The 24,364-nt window shown below is 39.1% G+C and overlaps 1 protein-coding gene across 1 annotated transcript in view; it reads right to left on the bottom strand.

Annotated features, from left to right (window-relative positions):
• The window catches only part of TBC1D1 (TBC1 domain family member 1), a 109,875-nt gene that overhangs the window by 15,602 nt on the left and 69,909 nt on the right, over positions 1 to 24,364 (bottom strand). Inside the window, exons 12-16 of the mRNA XM_082483018.1 lie at positions 23,171 to 23,290; positions 21,853 to 21,992; positions 10,039 to 10,224; positions 5,143 to 5,304; positions 2,125 to 2,283 (exon numbers count right to left, since the gene is read on the bottom strand). Of these exons, the coding sequence (XP_082339144.1) occupies positions 2,125 to 2,283; positions 5,143 to 5,304; positions 10,039 to 10,224; positions 21,853 to 21,992; positions 23,171 to 23,290 (767 nt within the window). The remainder of the gene's footprint in view (positions 1 to 2,124; positions 2,284 to 5,142; positions 5,305 to 10,038; positions 10,225 to 21,852; positions 21,993 to 23,170; positions 23,291 to 24,364) is intronic.

Below are 24,364 nucleotides of genomic sequence, written 5' to 3'. Positions count from 1 at the left end.
ATCCCCCATGACTGCAGTGGTTGTGCAGGTGGGGCTACAAAAGGAAATACACAGAAAGGCCTTCAGGGAATTGTGGCTTTGTTCTTGTACCTGTATTAAATAGCACTGTGATATGTAAACTGGGCCAGAAAAGTGGCTGCTGTACTTTACCTCTGTGCCTAGATGCACACTGCTGTCCTCATTCTCAGGAAGCACTATTTACACTGAAGATGCATTGATTCAAGTGTGAGCAACACTACTATGGCTGTGGCTCATCCGGTGTTAGCAAGACCTCTAGCTTAATTTGGGAAAGCTTTTTAAATATTATAATAACATGTTGCAAGAATATAGGTTTTTCTCTCACGGGAGATGTGCATGCTTTCAGAAGGATTCTTAAAGATTTAAGAGAAAACACTTCTGATAGCCTGAAGGAACACAAGTCAGAACATGCAAATTCCTCCCAGCTGCCTATCCAGTTATGCTGTCTCTTACCGTGCAACGCTACTCTATTTCAATGTGAATCACTAGGAAACAAGGAAGTCTTCAGCTTCCTAGTTTCATCTTACTGAAATAACAGGGCCCAATCCTTCCCTCAGCTAATGGGCTAGCAAATAGCTCCCTGGCAAAAACAACGCTTTGCATGAAAACCACCATGAAGTTACCGATTTGCCAACACACGCAGTTATTTGTTTCTACAAGCAGAGCACACGGCTAAGATGAGAAAGTATTCATGTGCAGAACCAGGCAGAAAATATGACCAGCAAGCCCCAGTCTGCTGAATGAGCCAACCAAACCCAGACTGACTGGTGCTCCCTACTGTCCAGGAGCTGTCTCACCCCTCTCTCCTCTGCTGAAGGTCTTCAATTCACTAACCCAGCACAAAACTATTCACCCCTTACTGAGGCACTTCGGTGTGACAGAATCCCAACGTTCATTGCCAGGGGTATCAACAGCAGGTATGCTGACTTGACAGTAGGTACTTGCTAGCAAAGACCTTAACAAAACCATCTGGGAGCGGCAGCAATCAAAGGCAGTAACAATGTTTAATACTGATCCACATTTTACAGAGCATACTGACTTTTGATCTTGTTAAACGTCCTTGGGTTTGTCACCATCTTAGTCTAGCAGCGGCAAAAGTCAATCAATGCAAGACAATCTCACACAAGCAAACTAAAAGTGATAAAGGAAGAGGATCAGGAAAATTAAAAGGAAGGGTTAAGAACGGCACAGTTGTTTTGAGCTACATGAAGACTGCTCTTTTACAATTATCTGGAGCAATCTCTTCTGCTCCTACCCTAAAATGATCATTTCATGCCATTTAGATTTCCTTTCTCTTGTCTCCCTCTAATACTAGAAAAACTTTTGCACTCTGAATAATAAACGTGAAGGAAAATGGAAAACTCTACCCAAGAAGACCAAAAGCCTGCCTGAAGCTCACCCACCAGTCACTTCAAATTTAAGAGCCTTGGTTCCCAACCTCTCTCTACTGAACACAAATAACGTATGTGCCGCCACAGACCAAGTCACTATCTCTAAATCAGGAGCCAGCTATTGCTTAAATTTAGGCAGTGAATTAGATGTGAATAACCTGTCTTACAAAGAGCCTTTTTTAATTATTAAAAAGAGCTTCTTTCATAATTGTTTTAATACAAGTAAAAATACCAACTGCTAGCAACTACCCATTTAAAAACAAAACAAAACAAAAAACAAACAAAAAAGCAAAAAGCAAAACTTCATTATTTCAAGCAATAGTGTTTAACAGAGACAGCAAACACTGGACAACATGAATGAATAGCACATGTTATTCAACAGTCTGCACTTAAATATTGACTTCCTTTCTTGACCATTTGTTTTCCACGGGCCTGTGGAATTTACTGTCAATATCTGAAATACAGATCCATTATAATTACATCTAGCAATCGCTTATTGCCACATGTTGCAATGGACCTCTGTGCTTGAAATTCAGATTTTGCATTTTCTTATGGTGTCAAGTAATAGTTTTCACTTATACCAGATTAAAAGCGGTTCTTACAACAACCTATTATTAAATGGTGAGAGGCTTTTTGTGTGTTACCTTCTTTTATTTAATTCTCTTCCAGAGATCAAAGCCCCTTTATTTCAATTTCAGACTACTACTGTACTTACCTAGGTCAATAAGTATTGCATGTTGCTGGGAAGTCAGTTGTTTTAGAAGCTCTTTATAAGGTGTGTCCTTTGGTTGTTGTTTACTTGGAAATTGATGTTTAAGATGGTATTGCTCTGCTAGAAACTTCCAGATCTCCCCACGGTGGTGACGTGGTACTCCTGAGAGAAGTCAGTCGTTAAAACAGTAATTTGTACTCATACTGAAGGTTCAGCTATAGTTGAGCTAACAGGATTGAGGAACTGAAGATCCATATCTGCTAGATATGCAAGCAGATCCCTATCTGCTAGATCCATATCTGCTATCTCCAGTAGACCATAGAAGCAGATCAAACTACAGTGCTTACACTTCCTCAACCAATAAAAAACATCAGCATCTTAACAGGAGAGATTTAAGGTAGAAACCGGGTGAGCTGACTAAGCCTAAGGTTCCCGCTTACATCCAGTCTGAGAAGTACTAGAAAAGGCAGCAAAAATTGCAATACTTGTCTCTGAAAAGTGATGTGATTTTTTTCCCATTTTTCCATGTAAAGTACACAATAAAGCACTGCAATAGAACTATTTAACATTTTTCACTGACATAGCACTGACACTGTTGTTAGGAGTAAGTTTTAGGAAGGTAGGGTGCACACATACCAGAAGTATAAACAAGATGTGATCTAAACAAGATGTGATCTAGAGACTACAACAGCAGGCAAGTAATCAGAAAGCAAGTATTGTATTTCTAGTTTTGCTATTGGTTTGCTGAATGACTGTTAGATGAAAAATGCTTTAAAGCTTGAATTTCTTTCTCTATAGAAAGGGAGGACGCTACTTAACTATTTCACATAGGTAACGGTAGCCTTCGTTTGTACCTATATGCAAAGCTCTGAAAGTAACAGAAAGGGTTATTGTTACATGCATACGTTATTTGGCACAAGACTGGCACTATTAAATTATCTACACAAGAAATCAATATGCTAGTCTTTGGGAACCAGATATTACAGTTTGAAGTAACTTACGGCTTAAAGTTTTTTGGACTGCTTTTTTTTTTTTTTTGTATATATGTAACATGGATGGCAACAAAAATAGGAGAAATCAAAATTAACTCAAGCCTACAATTTATGTGGAAAGATAACAAGACGTATTAGAGCAATTTCACTGACTTTTCTCATATTAGCACAAAAGGATATGAATTTATTTCTGCAATACTTACTTTTACTACACTATCATAATCCAGAGACAATTGCTTGAAAATGAAACGCTAGTGGAAATGTCTAATATTTGAATCCATATCACAAATGTGTTTAAAGAACGTTTCTGTAAATTACTTTAGGGAACTTAAACACAGTTATCTCAAAAGTCTCCAAGACGAAAAAGTGAGGGAAAGTGCTGTTTCAGACACTGAATGAGCCAGGTTCTCCTCTTCAGATACACATCCAAAATCCCATGAGCTTCAGCGAGGTTGAATGTGTCACATAGGGTAGAACTGGCTTAAAAATGCACATTTACAGCTGCAAAATCACAAATTAATTAAAATTCCCTTTAAGGAAGTAGTCCGATATTAAGTTTATCTCTGTATCCTGCATTGTACATATAAAATAAGGCATTTAGTTTACTACTTCCTGAATGAAAGATGTACTATATTTAAATAGCTACTACAGTGTACGTTATAGGTCAACACTATATACTTGTTACCCTAATTTAAGCCCCATGCTTTTTGCAACCTGCATTTCTTACCTGTTTGCCTTGCTTACTCAAGCTCATTTTAATGGTTTTGGTCTAAGCTAGAACTTAACTAAAGTCCATGTAAATGCATTTTTTCATAGGAAATTTGACATCTCTTCACTCTAAGAACTCTGATGCAACTGGGCTCTACAGAGCAGAGCATAATAGCATCAAGAGCTAGGGATGATTTCCCTCTCTACTGACTACGTGTATGTGCTTCTTATTAGCAACCCACTAAGCAGGGCTTTATTTATTTACTTACTTATTTTGCATCACTGCAAGTTTTTAAGCTTTATTTTGAAGTCTAACACAGGCCAGCATCACGGGATTATCAACAGAAACCAACTTTTTCTCATGCTCAGGTATTGACTGGATAGAGCCCTTTACCTACACGAATGGAAGGAAACCTGTTATAGTGGTCTTTCCTTACTCTGCAGAGATTTGTGCTTGGGTAATTTAATGTTAGAAATCTAGACTTACCTAGTCATCTTAAATGGACAATTTGGTTTAACTTGCTTGAATAATCACATACAGACAGGTACGATATTTAAAATATTAAACTTCTGCTAGTGGTGAATTCTTTACACGTTGGAAAGCTTTGTACAGAACTATAAAAAGCTCCCTGGGGTAGCCATCTTCACCATTGGCTACATACAGCACCCAGCCCAGCATAAGGCCTTTGGGTCCAACCATGGCACTGAGTAACACTCAGTTTCTTAGAACAATTAAAAAACATCCTTAGGCCACATTCCTTTTGATGCAGGGGAGGGAGGGGCCAGGTCGCTCAGCCCTGCAGTTGGGAGGAAGACTGTAAATGGTGTTTGCAGGTACAATGCATTCTGAGTTCACTCAGAAAAAAGGCACTTCTACAGAGATATCCATGTATACTGTTTATATACACACATACTACCCAGGCTGGAACTGAGAATTTCCAGATAATAGTGCTGACAGTTTCTTCCATTATTTATGCAGTCATTTCTTTGGCATTATCCAGGCTTTTAATTTATAAAACCAGATTGCAACAATTGTAATACACTGAGGTACTGTACGACTCCTGTAGGGACAAATATTATTCAAAAATGAATATCAAGTACTATAATTCCAGTAATACAATTGCAGCTACCGCTGAAAGGGACTGTTACTTGCATACGCATAGCCATGAAGGTACCGAACATTGTTACTTGTTTAGTCAGCAACCTGAGGAACAGCTCTAGTGGGAATCTGGTTGTAAGGAGTGGTTAACAGGTCACCCCGTTCCTTTTCTAATACAATTTACATGCATTTCAACAACTCAAAATAACAAACTGTGCTTACCTTGCCCAACAGCAGAGTGTATTTTTTCCACATCAAATTTAATCTTTGACCTTCCAGGTGTACTCAACATTTTTTCCCAAATCAAAGTTACATCTTTTAAGCATGGTGTGATTTCTTCATAGTCAAGTTTCAGACGTCTGTTCTGCAAATTGTTTTCTGAAGCTAGGAAGTGATATCATGAATGCACCAGTTAATGTTGCTTAATATTTGTAAAATGGATTAATTTAACTTAAAACTTCATTCTACAATCCACCTAAATTAAGCCCAATTCATTCTGAAACTTTACATCTATATTCCTGCGATTGTGGTGTTTTGGTTGTTATTTTGGTGGGGGTTTGGGGGGTTTGTTTGTTTGTTTCTTGTTTTGTTTGTTTTTTTTTTTTTTTTGTGAGATATTTTATGCAATATTAAATGTGCTTGGCCTGTTAAATGAAGGTCCTTACAGCTAGTCAACTCTTAAATCTGAAGAAACATGAGAGGTAATGACTAATGAAATAACCACAAGATTTTCCTAATAGGATTTTTCAATTTCCCAGCTCTTAAAAAAAAAATTAGTGCAGAAGACCTACACCAAATAAAAATACAAACCCAGTATTTCTTACAGCATACAGCTCCATAACAGTAATGACAAAATAAAAGAATTACTTGAAAGGTGATCATTCACACATCCATTTTTATAGGCCACATAAAAAAAAATTCAGGTATAGAAACTTTCAAAACCTTCAACACAAATAGGACCATAAACACTATATATGTGTAAGGCTCTCTTAAATTCTCCACTGAAGAAATCAGAACAAAGGTCAATGCATAACTCAGTCTTAAATAAGACATTTAGATCATCAGACCTCCTGGGGCAAAGATGCATTGTAGTATTGGTGATTTTCTCAGATTACAATTTATAAGAATATTGTGCTCTTTCATAATCTTTCTATAAGGGATTAAAAAAAAAAATTAATCAATAGCTGGAAGAGGATCAAAGAACCATGGCAAAAAACGAAAATTAATTCTGAAGCTGAGCATTAATTCCAAACTTAAATGGAGCGAGAATTTCAAAGGGACTCCTGGCAAAGCTTTTATGGTTCGTTTCTGCAGGAGATTTTTAGTGCTAGAAAGTACCTGTAAAAAGTGTTTATTAATGGCACTCATATAAACTAAATAATAAAGCATCTTTTGGGACAGTGGGTGAATTCATGGAGGTCACGAGACTGAAAAATCAGAAGAGATCTTTCAGCTCAGGTGGAGAAAAAGGGTGCAGCACAGATGAGATAGAAAGATACCAGACATCTATTCTTAAAAGGCACAAAACGCTCAAAGAAAATGCTGTAAGGAAACTGAGACAAAGCTACAATGAGAAGACTAAGGAGTGTAATAGACTGCGGTAAATTTACTGAGAATTTAACAAAATGGGTATTTCAGTTTTTTAACTGGGCTGTAATGTGGCTGAGGACTCAACATACCCAGTTCCAGGACAAGAGTCCAGGGATATTGGGAGGTGTCCCTGCCTCTGGCAGGGGGATTGGAACTTGATGATCTTCAAGGTCCTTTCCATCCTAAACCATTCTATGATTCTATGATATGGCCAGCAGTTTTCTACTCGCAAAAATGAGCACAGCACTGCGTTCAAGTGGAGTAAATGACTGAAAAGGTTCTATAGTCTTAAACAAAAATTTAAAAATACTGCTCCTCAATAACACCCACTGAACAAGTCACAAATGACATGATTTGGAACCACGTTTATGAAATAGTGTATCATGAAGTCACCATTATTTTTAATTATATTCACAGTATTTCATCATAGTGATGATGCATTTCCGTAATGCTAACAAGATACTCTCAATTTGAGGACATCCTGCCATACATCATAAGCCTACTGCTCCTTTTGATGATTTCACAGTATGAACACACCAAAATCACACTACTACGGGCTACAGACTTGAGACAATCTATGTTAAAAGGACATTATCTTTTGTTAGTTTAACTCTCCATTGTTTGTATGTTCAACTTGTTTATATAAATCTACTAAACAGTTGAAAATCACCTGAAATTTACATGGCCCATGATGATACTAAAATAGCCAATATAACTAAGCTCATGTTGTTCTGAGATCTGTATCTGCAAAAAAGGTTTTTTTAGAATATCAAATTCTGAGAATTGCAAAGGATTAGCTTGTCCTGTACTCCCACTGGCTAAAACAAGATTCTAGATTTTAAAAATGGAAAAAGAGAAGAACTGTTTATATTTGAGGAGTGTCCACCTTCCCTCCCTATCCTGTAGTTGCTTTCACATGTAAATGCTTCCATTCAGTGAGGTTATTCATATGACTTATGATGTTACCTAAGTGTTTTCAAGATCTGGACCTCATAGTATTTCATTTTGACATTTTCTAGTTTAGTTTTTGATTTTCCTCTTCAAAGTAGCGTATTTCATTTTAAGACATGACTTTGGCTGCATGTGTACTGACGCATGTTTTACCCATCCTGATGCAGACAGCTGTAGCTTAATTTGACTCTGCAGGTTTGATTTTATTCCTAGTTTCTTGTTGCTTTTGATTTTTTCCCCTGTAGCTTATATTCCGTGTTTAACCACAGACTCATGTAAATACAAGCACTGACTGTTTGATTGTAGCTGTGCATCCACACTGAAAGTGATTCTGTGTATCTAAACTCTTTGTCAACTTCTTCAAATTTCCTTCAGGTCAAATACAACATATTTCTATATTAGAAGATTAAAAAACCTTAAAACACAGGTGGCATTGTATGAAGATAACTTAAAAATGGCATTTAAATTTCAGCTTATATGAAAACAAACTCAGTGAAATCTTTCAACGTTGCGCCTTTTGCAAACAAGTGTTTTCTGGTGCTTGGTAACTCTTCAGTCTTTAGACTTTTCTGCTTTATTCAGTCTTCTTGTGCCACGCGCACAAATGTGACAGCGGGAGTGACGTACATGGACTGAGGAGAGAATATGCCTTTATCGGCAAGCTTATTTAGATACTGACACTACCCCATTCCCAACATCACACTTAAGCATTATCAGTAAAGATGCAACATACTGTACATTTAATTTTAATATTTTGTTCAGTATTAAACAGTAGTACTCTGAGAGTTATTACTGCCTGGAAAATATTTCTTTTTACTTCCCAGAGACAAAAGCATCAGAACACGTGGCATTACATTACAAAGCTGTGCTCACTGCAGCGTAGTCGTCTGTTTTTTCGAGTCCTGTCTCACCGTGTGAGCTCTTCATGCAGCAGCTACCTAGGACAACTTCCTTACCCCCCGGTGCACTGCACAGCCCGGGTCTTCAGTCATGCCAACACCCATCTCATTCATTCACTAACTAGCTTCAGACATGCTCATCTTAGTGAATTTGTGACAGTTTTGCAATTGTTTCTGTTGGGTAGAAAAAATTGGAGCATCTGACTAAGCTTGTTAAAATTTATTTTTATTGCTATTGATGTCCTGCAGTTACCAAAAACTTGACTGCAGGATGTAGATTCAGCTAGCTTGAATACAAGAGAATTAAAACAAACTCAGGTGTATAAATATACAAAATAGAGGAAATGTATTTCTAAATGCTAGGTCCCATAAAAATTCCAAGTTACAGAACGACTTGATAGAAGCTCCTTTATGAAAGCACTGCTCTAAGCTGAAGGGATTTTACAAATCACTGCTCTCGGTACCTCTTTCTCCAGATGGTCTCGGCCCCTTAGCCAAGGGCATTGTACATTTGGTATCCATTGCCACATTTTATTTTACTGGATTAGCAAGTACATTTGCTGGGAACATGCCTATCACCTGTGGGGTTCTTAGGAAATTCCGGTATCGGGTGTTCTTCAGATATCAGGGTTGAAAAAGAACAGCCACGCTAATAGGCGCAAATAGCCTAGAAGTGGGCTAAGTGTTCTGGGAGGCCATATCCAATGTCCAAGAGAGGTGTTTTCTCCTTCCAGACAGGAGTCTTAACCCAAGTTTAAAGAAGGATTTCCTGTTTGGTACAGTGACCTTTTCAGACAGCTGGGCCTTTTCTCTACACAATTGTTCTTCCTGGAAGACAATCCTTCCTCGAACTTACACAGAGGCAAAGAAGAATTGCCATTTTCGTGCCAGTACCTCACCCCTTGAGAATCCAGGTGCCTACTCCCTTCCTAAACATGTAAAATCAGCCAGATAAACATTTCTGTCCGCATCATTCATACCTTCAAAGGGGCAGCTCTTAAGGGCAATCACTTGTAATTTTGCATGCAGCTGCTACAATAAAATGTATATTCTTAATCAGTTGCATTTTACATGTAAAAATTGCCACCACAACAGATTTGTTGCAGTTACGCATTCAGCCGCAGAAAAATTTTGGTTAAGAACAACTGCAAACTGCAGTTTCTCAAGCTCCTTCTCATCACCCTTCTGACTGATCTAAGTCATTACCACTCCATACAAATCTTGTGTGCACACAGGCAGGCACCCACAGAAGTCCACAACCAGCTCCTTAAGAACTTCAATTCAACTTCAAGACTGGCTAAACAGAACGTTGCAATGACCAATAATTAGACAATGACCTACAGATGCGAATGTAGAAAAGAATCCATTTCATGATAGTGATTGTATTGAATTCCTTGTCAGAGCTTCTAGACACCAGATGAAAAAACCCCAGCCATGGTAAAACTAAAACAGTACCAATTAAGATTAAGTAAACAAATAATATAATGAAGTGATTAAAAAAAAAAAAGTAAATTGTAACCTACACTAATGAGAACTGAGGGAGATGCTGCTAAGCTGATTTACCTGTATGTTCCTAAAATGTTTTGTTAAGGCTTTGTCCAATCCACTGCCAAGGCCACAGAGCAAACCTAAAAGTGAACTTGTATTGCAGTAGGGTGTAATCAAGAACTTCACCAACCTTGTAACTTCTGGTTTTCTTTCTCCATTCTGAGGAGGAGTATCTGCTGAATAATGGCTTTCTTCCACAACTCGCGAAGCTCACGAGGTGTCCGCTTCCTTTCTTCTTTCACTGGCCCAAAGGGGCCATCTTCACACACTGGTTCCAATGGGGATCTTGGTGGAAGTTCTCCCAATTCGGAGTAATCTTTAAAAGAGAGAAGCTGTTGTGAACTACTTAGATTTCATGAACAGGTGAATGAAGGGACACGTTTTCAAAGATTGCATATATATACATACATACCTATACCTATACACACACACACACACCCCTATGGAGGGGGCAGCAATACCAAGTAAGGTTTCCCAAATGACAGGTTCAAGCAGATTTATAAGCTGCTTCTGAATAGAAATTATATGGACCAAAGCCTGGAACTTTTTTTTTTTCTATAAGCTGATAAAAACATTGTATCATACACCAGTTTGACAAACGGCAAAATACCACCTACAGCTGAACCCTGGCATGATTCAAATAGCAGATCAAATCAAATATAGCACCCACATAATTTAAAGAATAATCACTAAACTGTGTTTGACAAAGAAAATACACACCCTTAGCTGCACAAACACACCACCACCTAAGGCCATACAATGGGATGATTACCAGTTCTTAAAGTAAACGTGCAGAAAGGGAGACGGGCAGCTGAGATGTTTGCTCTCACTTTTAACCATGTCACAACCTTCTGCACTTTTTCTTTTGGCTTCAGCTGGTCTACCACAAAACGTACCTTTTTGTCAAGCATGCAAGGTAATTCTAAGATGACTGAAAACATTACAAAAGAAGTGAACATTAAATAAATCCCAGGCATATTGAAAAATCTTTTTAGAGAAAGGGTAAACAATATTGTTTTTAATCAAGTTCTCAAATAAGAAGCATAAGTTCTTATACTTTGTTTTCTTAACATCTGCTGCAGTATTGCCGAATTTTGTTTTATACAGCTTCTCTAAAGGCTCAATAGTCTTTGATATAATCTGTATCTAAGAAGAAAAATTACTCAATTCAAATTCACCACCTTTAAAATGAGTGGTCAAAACCACCCACCTCTTCCCACCAAATCCCATATGGAAAGCCATTGCAACAGAATTTGTCCTTCAGCCCTACAGAATAGCTGTGAAAGATGTCCCCGAGGTCAAGCCAACCAGTTACGCATGCAAGAAAATGCTTTAAAAATGAGTGCAAAGAAACCATTCCCCGGACTCCCCAGCCGAGGACAAGTACCTCTATGCATGCTATTTCAAACACCTCCTGGAGAACTGCTGAACCAATTATTCAGCACTGTAGCTCAGTGGTCCATTTCTTTATCATTGGCTAGCATAGTGATAAAGATTTTGAATTAAACACACACACAAATTACCTCCTCTTTACAAACTAACAAAACCGGAATGTTTTCACCCCTTCAGAATCTGCTCAGAAAGTTACCATATATTGACTCACACGATTCACATGCAGCTATACTTTTCTCGTTTGTTGAACGGCACTGGTACAACTAAGCTCAGATGACTAAGTAAGAATGGAAACGTTCACAGCTGTTGGCTTCTGCTTTTCTAAGTTTTGCCACTGTCAATCTTTTCCTTTTAAAGAGTCAGAGACAAATAAGGTGGGTCCAAACCCACCTGTTGCCTTATACAACATTTATTTGTTTGTTACCACAGTTAAATACAAGGGTTAAAATATACGTATAAAAATAAATGCAACATTTTCAGCTAGCAGCACAAATTAAACCTTTATAAACTCGCACTCTGGAGATAAGCGTGGATGCCCACACTTTGGGTATCTACAGCATTTCAGAGAACACTGAACTTCATGGGAATATGAATTAAGCAAAGAACAAATATTTGACATTTTAATGGCAATCACCATTTGTTGCAAAGAGAAGTAGGAAACAGTGACAGAAGCATTCAAAAATACAGCTGGTTATGAAAAATACCAATACAACAAAAAAATCATATTATAACCCTTAAAAGAAACTGGGAAAGATTTGTTTAATTTTTTTCTTTACGGGTAAACAGAAAGACTTCTGTGGGCTAAGATCTGCAAGAGGTCTATAAAAGAGGTTTAGGTAAATATTATTCAATATATTCATCAATGATTTAGATGAGGGAATTGAGTGTACTATCAGCAAGTTTGCTGATGACACTAAGCTAGGAGGAGTGGCTGACACGCCAGAGGGCTGTGCTGCCATCCAGAGAGACTTGGACAGGCTGGAGATTTGGGCAGGGAATAACTTAATGAAATACAACAAGGGAAAGTGTAGGGTCCTACATCTGGGCAGAAACAACCCCAGGTTCCAGTATAGGATTGGGAGCTGCCTGTTAGAGAGCAGTGTAGAGGAAAGGGACCTGGGGGTCCTGGTGGACAGCAGGATGACCATGAGCCAGCACTGTGCCCTTGTGGCCAAGAAGGCCAATGGCATCCTGGGCTGTATTAGAAGGGGGGTGGTTAGCAGATCGAGAGAGGTCCTCCTTCCCCTCTACTCTGCCCTGGTGAGACCGCATCTGGAATATTGTGTCCAGTTCTGGGCCCCTCAGTTCAAGAGGGACAGAGAGCTGCTGGAGAGAGTCCAGCGTAGGGCAACTAAGATGATTAAGGGAGTGGAGCATCTCCCTTATGAGGAAAGACTGAGGGAGCTGGGTCTCTTTAGTTTGGAGAAGAGGAGACTGAGGGGTGATCTTATTAGCATTTATAAATATATAAAGGGGGAATGTCATGAGGATGGAGCCAGGCTCTTCTCAGTAGCGACCAATGATAGGACAAGGGGTAATGGATTCAAGCTGGAACACAAGAGGTTCCACTTAAATCTGAGAAGAAACTTCTTTTCAGTGAGGGTGACAGAGCACTGGCACAGGCTGCCCAGGGAGGTTGTGGAGTCTCCTTCTCTGGAGACATTCAAAACTCGCCTGGACGCCTTCCTGTGCAACCTCATCTAGGTGTTCCTGCTCCGACAGGGGGATTGGACTAGATGATCTTTTGAGGTCCCTTCCAATCCCTAGCATACTGTGATACTGTAAATGTCATCAGGGAGACAAGGAAGACACACTTGATAATCCTCAACTTGTGTTGACAATTAAAGGAAAATTATTTTGATTTGATTGTTGTTTTTGATGTATGCACTATACTGTCAACAACGTTCTGTACATGTAGTAGCTTTCATGCCCATATTTCTCAGTGCATATTAAAGAACATTATAAGATAAATGCTCTTAAGGATAATGCTAGTAGAAGTGCCTTGATTTGCTTGAATAAAATCATATACTAAAAAAAATAAAAATACCACCTTGAAGGAAAGTTTTTAATTTTCTCTAAGGCTGCATTGCGTGCACAAACTAACATTGCCATAAGAAAGAGGAATTATGAAAATGGTCACCAAACATTAATGCAAAAAGTAAAAGTGATCCAGATAGGTACACCCTTATCCACAGTACACTGTCTGTAGTCTATTCACTTCTTATTACATTCTTATAGCATTCAATATAGAATGCACGTAACAAATCTCTTCTCACCCCACACATCCTTTCAGTAGCTTATGGATCTCCTTTAGAGTCAGATATGCATTCTGGTTTTATGCATGTACATACACATGTATGTGTTAGAAAATATCAGACTATCTACAGAGACTGTTTATGGTTACCCACTTGCAAAAAATAAAAAAATGAAAGGCTGCCAAAGCACATGCAAGGAAATGGATTAAATACATTGTATTCCTAAAGCAAGAATGAACATATCCAAGACCTAAAATTGTTGTTTTTAACATGCGCATTCTACTTTCTCAGTGCAAATTTTGTGGATTGGTCTTCAAGTACCAACTTAAGAAAATATCACCTCCTAATTTATTGGAGGTGTTACTCACTTCTTGTCCTCCAGTGATCAAACTTACTGTGGCAACACTTGAACCACCGCAAAGCATTAATTACTCAAGTCCATGGTCCTGTTCCCATCTAGGCTGAAATTTTCTTGTCTATTACTGACTAACTGATAAGATCCATATTCACTAAAATAAATTTAACTTACAGCGATTCGGGCTATAAAAGAAATCAGAAAGGTTACAAAATTCTATAGGCTGAACAATTATGATTATCAACCCTACCTCTACTTCTTCTGTGGAAGAGTCCTAGGCTTGATTTTGCCTCTCAGATGGCAGCTCCTTTTCTATCCTTTCTTTCTTCTTATCACTTGTGGACATTTAACAGAAAGTCTAAAGTCTCTTCTGATAAAATGCCGCACATTCACAACCTGCTTTCCTTCCCATCTCTCTGCTGGCATGTAGCAGGATGTATAGAAACCAAAATGAACCTGTTTAACTGCTCATGTGGCTTGTCTAAAGTTTACAGAGTTGCATCAGCTGTTTGGCTGGTAAAGGAGGCGGGGGAGGTGGAATGTGCAGGTAATTCCTCAAAGCAAAGTAAAAAACCAGACATTTGGTAAGTCAGCACTAACCCATGTCCATGAATATACAACAAGGTGATGGACAGACGTGCCATCCAGCTTCCAGATCCAGAACAGACAAGAGTAAAAAGACTTAAAGAGAAACAGCGTATTTCATTATTATGCACAAACGATCTGGAGGATAGCAGGGAAAGCAAAGATAAATAACAGAGCAATTCAACTGAACATAACTGGGAGCTCACGTTCCACTGAATCAAACTGGCATGTGCTAAAAGCCAAGTAATGCGCAGCCTTCAAAACCTTTATGAGATTAGGAAGTGCACTTACACAGGATCTGAACACTTCAGCATACACTGAAAGACTACTTCCCTGTTCATCTGCCAACGTCGACAGTTTTTGTTTACTCGTATTCCACATTTGACCTGTACTCTTTTCAAATATACTGCTCCCTTCCCTGCAGCTTCCATATAAAATTCTACTTCCAAACACGGTACTTCTGCAAGCCTACCATACTTCTACTCTTTAAGGTTCAGGATTGGGCAAGTTGACTCCATAATTATTATTATATTTTATCAACACACGCGTTACATTCCATTTGAAGTTCATACTTGGACTACCCTTCAGAATTTACTCTTCTACACAATGCACTTCTACAAGTCTGTGGGTCCAAACTAAGTATTCCTTGACAAACAGTGTACTTCGCTTGGAAAGCCACCAGTTGTGCTTGTGAGAACTCGGCAAGGTAATGAAACTGCTGATGAAATTGCTCTTGAAGCAGATGGATATGTACTAGTGCATCCATACCTACCTCGAAAGCACTGCTCTGATGCTCACACGATTTACACTACCCAAGAAAGGACAAGGCCAACAGTAACAACGGACTGAGATGGAATTTGTACAGCAGATCCATTCACTTACACTCAACTTTGGCTTCATGTGACAGTGCACTTCAATCCTTCAATCCTAAGATGCAGAGTATCCTTATACTCCAAAAAGATCAGTGTCAGACAAGACTCCCAGGGGCAAAGTTGAAGCACAAAACAAAGTACAAAAGATTATGAAGAAAGTATCACAGTATATTGATACCAGGGACCACACTAAAGAAAGTTTGTAAAAGAAAAGCTGGTGAATGACTACAGCAGTAATTAAAACAGACGATATTTGACTGGTAGTGATATAAACAGGAAGTTTCATTAGCTCCAGAAGAAGCTACAATGAATATGGAGCATTTGCTGGGATCTGTGGGAGGACATTGAAGTATTCCAACAGTGAGTTATTAAAATATTGCCTTAAACCTTATTTTTTAGGAAATTTCTTTTGTAATTGACTAGAAAAAAATTACCTCATCAATAGTTTCTTATTCAATCAATCTCACTATTAAACAAGGCTTTCCATAAACAAGAGGAAAAAAAGGAAACTCACTAAGAGAAACCACACACACAAAGTAAAAAACATTAGAAGTGACAAACCCACCTAAAAGCCTGAATTTTAAAAACATTCTTTCAGAAGCACTTAGTCTAACCACCTCAAACACCAAAACCAAGATAACAAGATTCATCTTTGACTAGAAACTGCAACAACTCTTGTAGAAAAGAAGGGCTTGTTTTATTTTTATAGGAAACTAATAGGGAGGAGGCTCAAATATAAAGCATCACCGCCTAATCCTCGCTACGGAGTTGTTCACACACGGCTCTCTTCACAGTCATGTAAGATTAAATTGCCCAAAAGAAAGGACTTTCACAACATCCTTAGTTCTCTTCAGATCTTCCATTCAGGTAGTGCAACACCTTCCTTCATACATGGTAAAAAATTACAGAGGAACTGCAAAGTTCTATAACCAAGGATATAATATTCCTACTATTTTACACAGATGTCTGCAATATTTGACTTCATAACCAAATGTGGTAATGTGACCAGGACCCTTCTGTTACCAGAAAGCTTCGGATATGGAATCACAAGCAGCAACAAGTTCTTCTTGTCTGACATACAACTTAAGGCAATGGCTGAATGAGGAATTCTTGAGAACTTGTGTATTTCAATACAGTTGATAAAATTCGGCTCCGAGAGATGCTTTAGAGTTCGCTTTTTCTTTTAAAGCCAAGAACTTCCTAAAAAGTAATCACTACCGCCACATTCACTCCATTTACTAATATTATCAAGCCCTGAGAAGCAAATGCCCTGATATTTCAATGGACACAGAAGCCATCACACATTATATGTGGTACCTACTGCTTATAGCCACGCTCCTATGCTGCCAGTCAAGATTCTGAGCATATATTTGCTTTGAGAGGGACAGAACTGAGTAATCAGTTCTAACCAACTGGCTTTATTACAGCATTTACAATGCTACTAATGAGTTAATTAATAATCACTTTGTCGCTAAAAAAGAACCACTAAAAAAGTACTAGGGGACGTATTACAAATAATTTACACCACAAACATTTTAATTATAGAATGCTAAAGCAAGAGCTTACAGTACTTGCAACACTACTACAAAATTATTTTTTAAATATTTTTGCTTAAATAATGGGAGAGATATAACCCTCACCACAAAGCAGACAGGCAGGCACTAACTACAACTGGTTTTAAGAATAACAGGTCTTCAAATCCAGACTATTCTTCTGCACTTAGGATTTAATAGTTTGCTACCTCTGTCTGCCAGAGACTGAAACGCAATTAATTTTAATAAATTAATCAAGTTGGGTTTTTTTTTTGCTATACAGAGATACTTGTACTTTCTAAAAGAATCTTTTTCTGCAAGTTAAGTTGTAAAATACTATGTAGTTGTTCTGGCTGAAGTTCCTTTTTTCATCCGAATCTATTTTCTAAGTATTACTAAGCAATACCGAGCATCTCATTCCTCCGAATTGCAATTTCTTTCACTATTCAACATGTAACTCCATCCCACTGCCCACCTTAAAACAAATCATCCATTCCCCAACTGAAAACTGACACAGCTGTTATAAAAATCTTGCTGTCTACTGCCAATACACCTTCTGCAGCAAGAAAGCTCACGACAAGTACCATCACTTTCCCACCGTTTACTTCAGAAACCTATTCACACCCCCTTTAAATCTAGCACTTGACTTTACTCTGCTGGGAGTTTCTGACAATCTGCAAAACAGCTCTTCCACTATGACCAATTCTGAATAGTCAATATGTGAAAATCGTAGTGAAAATAGTGAACAGAGATTTGCAGATGCTGAATAAACGTACGCAAACATCCTGCCGCACTGCAGTGCAAGGTGAAGTTTCACGATGGCTCTGCACTGATCTAAGCTTCCAGACACATGTCCCTGCCTGCCTCCCTGTGCCTGCTCTTGTGCGGGTCTAACACCGTAAGTGGGACTAGAAAACTGATCCAACTGAAAATCAGTCACCTTTTTTTGAGTGACTCCATTCTTCGGCTGGTTCAAAATGATCACCAAGTTGCTCCCTTCACCTTTTTACCAGTGAAGACAGAGAACTAGGAGGTTCTAAACCATTTGCATGGCCACAGAATGTGGCTCTTGTTAGAGAGACTCTACAAAAGTATGACGATGTGGCTGCAACTAGGGTGGGCAGGTATAAAGCTAAACATCAAAGAACTGAAGAAACATTTTTATTACTTTGAATGTTTAAGACAGTGAGTGGAAGAGCCAGAGTGAATTTTGTGTTCTCATATATAGAAAACAGGCCAAAAAAAGTTTACAAAAAGAGATTAATGAAAGCCTTCTTTCAAAAGAAATACAGTATTGTAATGGATCCAAGTGCGATCCATTCTGTAAGTAACCTGTGCTCCTCTTTTTCCATCTCTCCACTTTGCAGGATACAACACTCATTCCACCCCCACAAATAAATAAAAAAGACAAATATCAGAGGACAAGACACTGAGTGTATCTCAAGATGACGGTGTGAAAAATGCTGCCCCAAGTGCTCCACATCACCCACAGCAGCACAAATGCTCCTTGAGAAGTGACAAACAGCAGGAGATGAGGTTGGACGTTTGAACTGTAGCTTGCTACAATAGAACTAGCATAATTCAGCCCTGCAACTTCCAGCTACCAGCTGGAAAGCAATAAAAATCTCTACAGATTATTTCACCCATGCAGAAAGTCTTTTCTAGATCCCCAAACTGGAGACCAGCCTCATCTTCAGGCTCGCCAGAACTCACTGGGCTGTCCTGCCAGGCAGCAAACTGCATAATGCTCCTCTGATGTGCTTCATCGTAGTTACATACAGAAGTAGGGGAAAAGGGGAAAGTAGCAGCACCCACAAGCAGGAGGTAGCTGGAGGAGGGCCTGCACATGGGACATTGCTCCCATACCAACCAAAAGCAATGGTGTCCTGTACCCGAGGCTTTCTGCTGTCTCAAGAGCTTGCACCTTGCCTGAGCGTGGCTGGATTGAGTCTAGTCGTCAGGCAAGGCAGGAATCTTAACTGGCAAGAAAAAAAAATAGCTTTCTAGTGTATCTATTTGCAATATTATTATTATTTTTTAACTCTATTGATTTAGGACTGTTTTTCATTTTACTCCTGAACTAGTAGGAAAGGAACATTGTCCTTCGCATATAAGGCAAATGGTGTTTGCAAAACAAACAGCGTGCTCTCAGCCTGGTAACACATGATGCAACCACCAAAGCACAGCCAGCAATCACTTCTCTCCAGCTGTGCTACACAAAATGAAGGTTTAGCTCAAACTACTTATAAGCACCTCCTAAAGTAAAGGATACCGAAGTGCAAGAGAGTGGGACTCAAAGTGCTGTGCGCTTCATGTGGGAACTCAGGACACTAGACATCTCTCAAGGTCAGAACCTTATAAAATTATGCTTGAAATTTCTGCAAAAGCTACGTACCAGTTGTCTGTGGGGATTTTTGTTGTTTTTTCTTCGTTTGTTTGTTTGTTTTTTTTAAACTTTTAGTAAATATACCTTCATATCCTGATATGTTAACCACACAGAGTGGCAATGAACATGATGCATCTTGAGACTCAGCTCACCACTTGCCTATATAAATGGAATCACAAGTGTCAGGATCTTGATCTTTCTGAGTGTATAAAGCTTAAGGTTGTCTCTGTTTCTTGTGACATCTTACACATGCATATTTACTGATGACCACCCAAAGAAGTTACAGCCACAGAGCAGTTTCATTTTGCTGACAGTGCCTGCCCACACGTGGTTAAAGCAAAGCATAGTTCAGGCATACTGGTGGATTTTATGGTTAATATGAAGTTTAGTAAAGCAGCCTATGCTAAGCTTGAAAAACTTTATCATCTCTGACTCACAGAGATCTGGGTCCCTTGGTTGGCTGACTTACTAGCTTTTAAGAAAATCCCTAGCCTTTTTTCTTACTGCTGTCTGGCAGAGTACTCTGGAGTGGTGTGTGGGCTGTTGCACCTGAATGGAGAAATTGGTCAGTGGAGTCACAACCTATAAAGGGAAACTCATGAATTCACACGTTCCCTTGTTTCCCTCTCTTCGTGCTTACTTCTGCAGGACACAACAAAACACGTTATCTTTAAAACCTTCTTTGCCCTCTGGCCAATTTGGCTGAAATTGATCTTTTGGTGATACATCAGCTGTTCGCATGAATTGTGTTTCCAAAGGAAATCAGTCTGAAAAGAGTGAGAAAGCCTTTAAAACAACAACAACAAAAAACCCAAACAAAAAACAAGGAAGTACAGGTAACTTATCAAATCAATAAACCCCACTGCATGTGCTGCTTCTCCTTGAGAGGAGATGAGAAAAAGAGGAACAAGATGATGAACGATAGCTAGTCACATTCACTTTGAAACTACAGAGGTTCCCAAGATAACTGTGGTGGTGAGTCCAATGTAAGATCATGTACAGCAGCTCTCTTAAAGGCTACAGGTACTGCATCACGAGCGGGTATCCTTTATTGCCAGAAATTATCCAGGAGATGCATGAAAATCCAAATGGAAAAATCCAATACTTGTTATAAATAATAATAAAAAAACAAAACCTAACTCAGCATTTTCTCCCTCTGTTCATAAATTGAATATGTGCGTTGGAACAAAAACAGAAAAAGAAAACAAGAGTGAAGAAAAAGGCCAGATATTTTAAAATGCTCCTGCTATTAATAGCTCTTCCTGTTTTCCATTTTGGCCACACTTGTTTCTCCAACTATTCTGCTTATCCAGCTGTAGGTTGTTAAGATTGTATCTTGCTGCTATTATGTCTCAGAGGAAATGCTTGGATAGGCAATTTAGGGGTTGCTTTTCCCTATTTAATATGGGAAGGTTTTGTGGCTTTCCAAACCAAGACCGACTATTTGTAGTCAGAAAAAAGATGCATCAAACCTGCAAAAAGAGTAGCTTCGCAAAACAGCTGAGATTGAACAGCTTCTTCATATGCCTTGAAGTATAGGACAGTATTTCACGTGTATGTTTACACAACGTGCTCTTGAGATCACTTTGGTTCTAAGTACACTAAACTTGAGAGGCATCTATACCCATATACAGTTTACCCCATGGTCAGTCAAATTACATTGCAAGCAATGCATTAATGACAGAAACACTTTTGTTACCTGTGGTGTCCAGTTAATCCAGGTCTGTCTTCGAGATGCAAGAAAAATGTCTCGGTGACATCAGGATGGTTACTTTTTACTACATTTACTATAACTTCTGTTCGCTTATACTTTTTCTTATTTCTTATACAATGGCCTTAGAGATCAGTCAGAAGGTACAGCTTGCAGAGCTCAAGCTGTGAAATTCAAAGTTTAGTGAGCCAGAGACCATTATCTACAGACACAAGCTTCTCTGAGGCATTCTTGGCCTCAGCATGCGCTGCACTATCTGCCTCACATAAAATGAAATGCATGAAGTGAGGCAACCGCATGCTCACGTGCAGTGATTTTTTTCTAGTCTGTGATCTTTAGCTCTACAGAATTTCAGGAAATAAATATGAGAACAGCGGATAACTATGTCTCAAGTGGCAAAGAATCACAGACTGGAGCAGCATACATGAGGTCAATTCAGTCTGGTATGAAGTACACACTACAGAACTCAACTGAGGTCATAAAAGAAATATCATTACTTCCATAGGCCTGGATTTTTCTAGTCCATAGTTCTATACCCCAGCATGGAAAGATGAAATAGAAGTATCACCTTTTCTTCAGAGCAGTTACTTGGTGATACATTTTTTTCCCAGAACTCATTAAAATTGTACACATGAAAATAAATTTTTCTGTGGTTTGTTAATGTGACACAGTCGGAACCATGTTACATACAGAGCTGAAAAATAAAAACTCAACAGCTAATGAACTTGGCATGACCAAAAAGTAGGTGGGAAACTGCAAAGACAGTACAAACACAGCACTGGGTAAATATGCCCACTCAGTAGACAGACTACATCAACTAACAACATTAATGGGAGCAAATAAACATAGACTTTACCATCATATCGGCTGGGAGAATCACACGCTTTCTGAGGAGTCGCCACTCGCAGGAATATCTGTTGCCTCCACGAATGCCGTCGAGTCCTTACAGGGCTGTCCGCACCGATGGCCTGTTGGCTGTGTTTGGAGTCATAGTCGCTAAAATTGCGGAACACAGAATGGCTTGTGAGTGGGCTGCCTGAATCCGCTAGTAACAGCGACACAGTCTTCAGTGGAAACAGTAACACAGACCATCAGCTAAGGACTGCAGCGTGCTCGGCACATGCTGGGTCAAGCTCTTAGTGAAGCTTGCTTTGTGGCAGCAGGCTTATACAGGGCTGCAAACATCACTTAGGCTCACCAAAAGGGGCTGGCAGCTCTGTGCAATCTGCTTTCTCCAGTTTTTATTGAATTTCAGCTTTCTTTGCAGCCAGTGTATTAAACACAACATATTAAAGACACGCCCACTATAACGTATCTTTATCATTCTTCTGTTTAAATGCCATCCACAAAATGTAGCAATTATTCATAGGAGACACAAAGAACTGCCGATGCCTTTTATAAACACGCATCAAGGAGTTTTATAAACACCAATTAAACTTCCAACCTTCTGTGAACTGGGTATGTAATATATTCCTTCCCAGCACAGCTTTGGAGCAAAACTTTTAACCTTTGTGTTTGCAAGTCACCATCTGAAATAAGCAACAAACTTGGGAACAGTGTCCAGGAACCTTGGATGTTACTCCTTTGATGTAATTCACCAACTACATACAGATGTTTTTATTCAGAATATTAAATGAAATAGTGAACAGCAATGCTGTTTTCCTATTAGAAATCCCACTAATAACTTTCACCCGTTACATCTTTAAACTATTCATTGCTTTATTCCAGCCATTCCAGCTAAATGGTCGCGGAAGTCTTTGTTGAAGCTGAAAGGGATAAGCGAACTTCAAATAGCTCTGGGAGCAACTGGGAGGAGCACTTTACAGGCAATCCTCTCCTTCCAATTTGAGGACACAGACATTGCTTAGGATGAACCACGTATATTCCCTTAACTGAAAATTGCTCATACAGTCCTTTGGCAGGAATAATCACAGAAGTGCATAGATGGAAGTTGCATGACCATTAAACATCAAAACAGCTGAGTTCTGCAGTCTTAATGGGAGAGGAGCCTGGGACAGCTCCATCCTTTCGACAGCAATCACATGCAGAATACATGCAAGTGAACTGTTGCACAAATCAGGGTTTGTGCAAGTGCAAGAAGCATTTGAATTATTTCAGACAAAGCAACCTTTGAAATTACAGTTTTACCACCAGGCTTTAAGAGAGAACCCTACCTTGTTGTGCTCCTAAAGTCAGAGGTGTTATTTTCATCTACAGGAGCCAGAAATTTTAAGAAATTTGGCACAGAAGAGGAAGAATGAAGCTTTTTCCTTAAGGCAGTACGGTAGGAGATGCTGAGAGTGCAGTTGGGAAAAGTATAGTTTAGAACAAAGAAGCATAAATCCACAGAATAAAAATAATACATACTGCTAAGTTTCAAGCAAAAAGCAGCTAAATCCTGAAGGCCTGAATATCAAGGAAACCAAAGTCAAAACTGAAACTGCTAACAAAATGCTACTTGAAATACATATTTGCTTGGGCAAACTAAAATGTTCCAATATAAATAAATGTACTTCCAGTAAAGTTATTATTCTTTGCTATATCCCAAGATTGTTAGTGCATGTTTCAAGTAAATTCCTTTAACCTAATAAGAACTGATGCCAACTTTATCATTGCACATTTACTTAAATACTAGTTTCAATGATTTACTAAGATTGTGGGAAAAAGTTAGGAAAAGCTGACACTGATCGTCATTGTGCTGGCAAATGAAAAATAAGACTTTGACAAAATACGTTTTGTAAAGCATTAACAGAGTTATATTTAGACAAGCTTGGAACTTTTAAATTAAAAGCTGAGCCTTCTGACCGATCACTTAGGATTGTGGCTCTATTTACGCAACAGACAGGAGCACCAATCAAATTTCATCAGTGGTCTTCTAGCCAACGTAATTCTGCTCCTTCTTTTAAAATAACAAACCCCCAACATACTCAGAAGAAGGTTAATAGAAGGAAGTGAGAGCAACTCAGATAATGAGAAGTTTCTGCAGAGCTCGGAGGGTTGTGATCAGTAGCACAGAGTCCAGTTGGAGGCCTGTAACTAGTGGTGTCTCCCTGGGGTCAGTACGGGGTCCAGTATGGTTCAACGTATTCATCAATGACCTCGACGAGGGGACAGTGTACCCTCAGCATGTTTGCTGATGACACAAAACTGGGAGGAGTGGCTGACACACCAGAAGGCTGTGCTGCCATACAGTGAGACCTGGACCTGCTACAGTGTTGGGAGGAGAGGAACCTAACGAAGTTCAAACAAGGGCAAGTGTAGGGTCCTGCACCTGGGGAGGAATAACCCCATGCACCAGTACAGGTTAGGGCTTGACCTGCTGGAAAGCAGCCCTGCAGAGAGCGACCTGGAAGTCCTGGTGGACAACA

Source organism: Vanellus vanellus (assembly GCF_965231255.1).
Source record: "Vanellus vanellus genome assembly, chromosome: 4".
NCBI classification, from domain to species: domain Eukaryota; kingdom Metazoa; phylum Chordata; class Aves; order Charadriiformes; family Charadriidae; genus Vanellus; species Vanellus vanellus.
This window is presented reverse-complemented; position numbering and strand designations above follow the sequence as displayed.